General features: G+C 32.3%; 1 protein-coding gene across 1 annotated transcript; it reads right to left on the reverse strand.

The window, feature by feature from the left end:
- Window positions 1-1,624: 1,624 nt before the first annotated feature.
- On the reverse strand, window positions 1,625-5,592 carry LOC132759182 (ceramide-1-phosphate transfer protein-like). The gene is made up of 3 exons (XM_060750909.1): window positions 5,305-5,592; window positions 4,590-4,608; window positions 1,625-2,356 (listed from the first exon to the last, which is right to left on the reverse strand). Exons 1-3 carry the CDS (start codon window positions 5,439-5,441, stop codon window positions 2,060-2,062), a joined length of 453 nt encoding a protein of 150 aa, XP_060606892.1. The 5' UTR covers window positions 5,442-5,592; the 3' UTR covers window positions 1,625-2,059.
- Window positions 5,593-6,000: the final 408 nt, after the last annotated feature.

Genomic DNA, 6,000 nt, shown 5'->3' on the forward strand with positions numbered 1-6,000 from the left:
GTAACATTGAAAGTATGCTGCCCCAATATTTTCATGTTTTTGATGGGTGTACAATCACATTTCTTTTGACACAGACATTACCGGCCTAATTCAGTGGCTTACATATCTAACATCTATCATTTCGATATGGCGAATGCTAATATTAGGCTCCATTTTAGAGAAGCAGAGTAATGTATGGTTGTAGGGATGGTGCAGTAGTCGTGCAAGGTTTTCGACTTGACCTTGCCTATGCTGTGGGGTCCTGTTTCCACGCAGACGGTACGTAGAAGGCTGCATGAAGGTAATTTACGGTCGAGAAGACCTTGCACACGTATCCCCTTGACGCGTCGACATCGCCAGGCCAGTTTGGAATGGACCATGGAGCATACACGGTGAACCATGCAACACTAGAGACACGTTCTGCTCACTAATGAGTCCAGCTTCTGTCTAAACTTCACAGATAGGCCTGCTAGAGTCTGGAATAGACGAGGTGAATGGTTTCAGGCTGCAAATATTGCTTAGCATGAACGCTACGGAGGTGGATCAGTTTTGGTGTTGGGAGGCATCGGCTCGACCTGATTGTGCTAAATAGAGGCACATTGACAGGTAAGCGATACATATACGACATCCTAGACAACCAGGTTAGGTTGTATGCTGGAGCAGTCGGCGATCAGTTCATACTATAATGGACGATAATGCTCGCCCCCATACGACCAGAGTAGTCCAGGGGTACATAGAGAGGAAGTCTATTGAGCGCATGGACTGACCAGTTCGCTCACCTGACTTAAATTCAATAGAACACACGTGGAATAAGCTTCAGGTTAGAATTTCAGCTCGTCAGCTCCAACCCATAACCATATCCAGGAGCTTGGAGCCATGTTGGTCCAAGAATGGGCAGCCATAACTGTTAGAACGATTAGAAACCTAAAAGGGAGAACGAGAAGGCGCTGACAAGCTGTCATTGATAGTCATGTGTCACACACACTGTATTAAGTCTAAAACTGTAAACAAAATATCCAATTTAACAAATTTGGAAAACACGCTGCATGTTCGAGCACATGATCAATGTAAAACTCATAAATAGGGTTAAATTCGTCCTTCAACTGAATTGATAAAACAGTAAATCAACATTTAAAAACCTTTCGCACGGCGTTAATAAAATTATCCAAAAAAAAATATTTACCCGCTTAGCAAAAGTTGAGTACATGTAGTATACATTTTGTATATGCATATATATTTTTGTTGTGTCTATTAATATAATAAGACATTCGATGATTTGTGTTAAAATGAACAACTTGTGCAATTTTGACTGTTTGGGATCTTAAGTAATATTAGTGGCAATGACTTATAACAGAAATGGTTTTTGTGATGTTGGTACAATAGTAATATCCATCAGTCATTTCTTGTCTATTTCGCTCTTGGACAAGCCTGGGGTTTTATGGACATACTTTAAATCAAAACACCACATTTGCTTAATTTATTGTAATATTCTTTGTATTATTCTTTACAATGTTTCTTGGTTGTTTTCTTTTCTATATAAATTTAAAAGTATCACTATTGTTAATATTAATACTGTTAAAGGAATGATTGAACATGTTACAATGTATGTTCTGCTCTTCATAACTGGAGGAAATAAAAGAATCAATCAATATTACTTAATTTAAATTTTCATATTTTTCTTTCAAATCAACAACGTACTTGTAATGGCACAATTCTATTGATTAAATCTTGTAAAAAATTAATAAAACATATATTTATTTATGAATCATGTATAATGTTACTAAGATATCGCCTGAGATACTCCGAATGGATTTCTAATAATTCAGTCAATGACTTTTAACTGATCAGTTCATCATAATAATTATGTACAACAATCAATAATACTATTATGTACAACAATCAATAATACTGAGTATGCAATAAATCAAAGACGTCTCATTGTCATGGTTACCGGTATTTTATACCTAAAATACTTTTCTTACTCCGGAAGTTTGACGAGTATATAAATGACTTTATGAGTATTTTGTGCCCTAGATTGCATCGGATATCACATTTTTTTGATTTACAAAATTGTAGTTAATCACGGAATATAAAGAAGGTCATGGTCACTATAAAGTTTCTCTGTTAAATCATACACATGCCTTCCCGCTGTCACTACCTTATCCAACAGTTGTAATGCGGTTTGGTATTCCTGTTTACACATCACGTGAATCAAATCCTTCCGCGACGGTAACAAGTACACAGCAATGGCCGCCATTTTTCTCGTAAACCAAGGGTGATGCTTTGAAAGCGTTTGTTCGTAAACTTCCGTTGCTATTTTTGATGTTCTGTCAAGGTCGGAGCACTTTCTTATTCTTGACATAAATTCGAGAATGAATTTTTAAAACCACTGAAGTCCCTTTAAAAATGTTCTTGGGTTCCCCGAATTTATTTAAATTTGTTTGAACCTTTGTGCGCAATGATTTGGGCAATTAAATTTTGTACTGAATTTATTTTTTTCTGCAGTATTTTAATTGGGTTTTTCCCCTTTTTTTTGAAAAGTTGTTTTTATTTTTATAAACTAATATCCTTTTTCTCTAATCCTTGGCCCACGAAAACCAAAAAAGCCTTTTCCCCTCAATTGAAAAAATCTGAAAAAAAAAAGAGAAAAAAAACCCCTTGTAAAAAATATGTAAATTTTAAACTGAAATGGGAAATGGTAAGCATTGAGCTAAGTTACGAAAGACCGGTGGTTGGTGAATTCCGAATGGTGAAAACGTGAATAGACGGAAGTTAAAATTGTGACTTTTAATTAAAGGTGGAATCGGGAATTCATGAAGTTGAAATGTCCCCACCGGTATTTCGTACTAACCCGGATATAGAATGTAATACAAATTCCAAAAGAAGTGCACTAAGTTGATTTGCCGATTGCTTGCTTGATTGATTGTTTGTTTGAATTAGATTGATTTTTTTATTTAGGACAAATGGTGATTTAATTTAATAAATATGTTCGGCCTTGGTAAATAGGAGCGAGTTGTGCAGACACTTTGTTACAGCAATCGTGATAATAAAAAAAAAGACCTTGACCTTTCTTTAAAAATTAGTATGGAAATATAGACTAATGAATCTAAAACAAATATTTAAAAATACACGACCCATTACATTTATACAAACAAAGAATTATCGTCTGAATCGGCACGATTTGCGTTTATTCAAACAAATATGACTAAAAAAATATCCATGTCGTTTCGTGTTACTTGTAATTGATCCAAAATTCGTATAAAAAAGGCTTACATATACGTTTACTGTTTTGAGTGTTTGACATTATAATTATCATTTTAACAAACCTTTAAGTCGCCTGTTTGTTGAGTATATATTTATAAAATGTGTTGTACTTAAACGCCCTTGAAATGCTTTTATTTTTATTTCTCTGAGGTTCTTTTTTTATCTTTGTTCTGTTATAGTTTCTTAAATGTTATTCTTTACATTAGTTTTTTTGACCTGAAGTACTGTTAATGTGATATAGTATATTGCATGTAAGTGAAAATACCATACTTTACATGTTGTTTCTTAAAAGAAAAAATAATTTCAGGTTCTCCTTCCTTGGCGTGATATGCAATTTACATGCCCTTAAAGCATTCATACTAACTTTCAAATATATTAAAAATTAAAATATTGTCAAATGAACAAAGACAGCAATTTACACATTGCAAATAGCACTTTCAATCCATGTAAATTATCAAATAAAGTCAAAATATGCAAAAATATAGCCCTCAATGTGTTAGTCACGTGGTAAAAAATATCGTGATAAATATTGCAAAATTATTTATTCATTGCAAATAACACGTAAATCGTTACTTGAATTGTGATTTTTTTTACTTTTCTCTTTTTTTTTTCTTTTCTTTTTTTTTTGGGAGGGGGGGGGGGGGGTCATCTGGATTAATATTAATTAAAATGTTGAAAGAATTATATATAATAGAGACAAACCACGAAATAATTACGTATGGATGTTGTTGGCAAGTGTGAGATACATGACCAGATAGCACAACTTTGAAAAACAGATAATAAAATATTAAAGAACAAAATATTATCATATCAATCATCATAATATAAATATACATATTAAATCACTTAGAATTCTACATACATTTTTTTTTTCAAGATATAAATTACAAGAATATCCAAATGATGCTTTCGTTTTTGTTGTATACTTGAAATAATTTATATTGAAAATCTGTCCGTTGTCGACCAATACCCTTTAAATGCATTAAATGTATATTTAATTATTTATACAAATGATGGTATGTAGGCGAAATAAACGTCATAAAATGTCAGCTATTAACTTCAACTGCTCTAATTCATGTTTTAAGATAAAATAGAACAACATACAATTTTAAGATAAATGTTTAAAAAAAAAAACGACGACTCAGTGGGCTAACTATGTCAATTTAACATCTGATCATGTTATCAATACATTTTCATCCCCCCCCCCCCCCTCGAGATCGATTGATCAGTCATATTATAATAAACTGTCACGATTTAATCACGAACAAATCTATAGATGAAATCACTGATTTTTCACGTGATTTGAGATTTTATAATGAGAACATGAACTCTCCAGACGACATTACTTGAACAGATAAACCTGAACTGAAACAATAACAAAACATGACGTTAGCACATGTTTAACAGTTAAAGGGCCGATTTTTGAAAGCATTTCAAAACCACCTTTCATATAAATCAGTAACTTGCAAGGAAAAAGATGGTATATAAATAATTTGCTTCATTTACAACAAATTTTGAGGGCAAATTCAACATTGAAGATAGATGTCTATTTTACAAATTTATTAAACACTATCTCAGTATCTGGCGATGGTGAAAAAAATACATGTACATGTACCAAGGTGTCATGAATTCTTACTAATTATTGTAGCATTTAGATGCAAGTTAATATCTAAAAAAAATGTTGGTATGACAGTGTCGTAATATACATGTACATTTTGAATGTTGAAAGATCTATACTTGTGTCCATTAATAATTAAAATTATCATGAGACTATATAAGCAGAAATAGATCTAATGATATATTTTCATAAACAGGAAAAATCATTTAAATGAAATAAACTTTAAACGTCCCACTTATTTCCTGCGTCAGAGACATGATAAGTTAAGTACTATGTGAAAAAGATACTTTAACATTAAACTCGTCATATAAAATCCTTGTGAGTAGATCTACTCAATCATCTAAAAGATGAGTTAACTTTAGATTCCGGTTACAAAAACATTAAAATCGTCTTATTTATAAAATTGTCTGAAATTTTTTAACAAAAATAATTATTGTAAAAATTACCTGCATAATTCATTGTAAGCAACAAGATATTCCCGCAAATCTATGTCCCCGTTTTCACATGGGCACCTCTTCAGTGCCTCAAGCACCAGTTCTAAATCAAAGTCATGTTTTTCATTATGTGGAAATATTTCCATGTTTCTTGTTGTTGTTGTTTTTCTGTTGTTGTTTTTCCTTTTTCACGTCAGAATGATGTCTACAATATGCATAAACACGCACTATATATTCCTGAACTGTACGTAAACATAACGGCGTTGTATAATCAATATACAGTTTCGTAACTTATCGTGACCTCGTCGGAAATTACCGAATATGTGATAACAATCGGAACAACTTGGCTATTGTTCAAAGTTTGACGGAAAGAGCCGAAAAGATGTTATGAAAATAACCGGAAATAACCGAAGTATTTGTTTTGAAATGGTTCGATGCACTCACGTTCTTACACACTAGTTTTTAAGTGCATTTGTCCTGAAACGTGTATTCTTCTGATTATTCAAGTAGTTCTTTATTGTTTAACTTTTAAAAAATAATTACACAGACAGTGTTGACATTTAGTTTTAATCGTATGACAAGGAGAAAAAAGATTTTAAATACAGTATAGGCTACATGGGTTAGTGTCCTTGATAACCTTTTTTTATCTAGTACATTTGAAGACCCCAAGGTTACTGTTATATATACTTATTTAAACCAAATTTA

The sequence above is a fragment of the Ruditapes philippinarum genome, unplaced genomic scaffold (genome assembly GCF_026571515.1).
Source record: "Ruditapes philippinarum isolate M1 unplaced genomic scaffold, ASM2657151v2 ctg995_1_1_1_1, whole genome shotgun sequence".
Taxonomy (NCBI): Eukaryota; Metazoa; Mollusca; class Bivalvia; order Venerida; family Veneridae; genus Ruditapes; species Ruditapes philippinarum.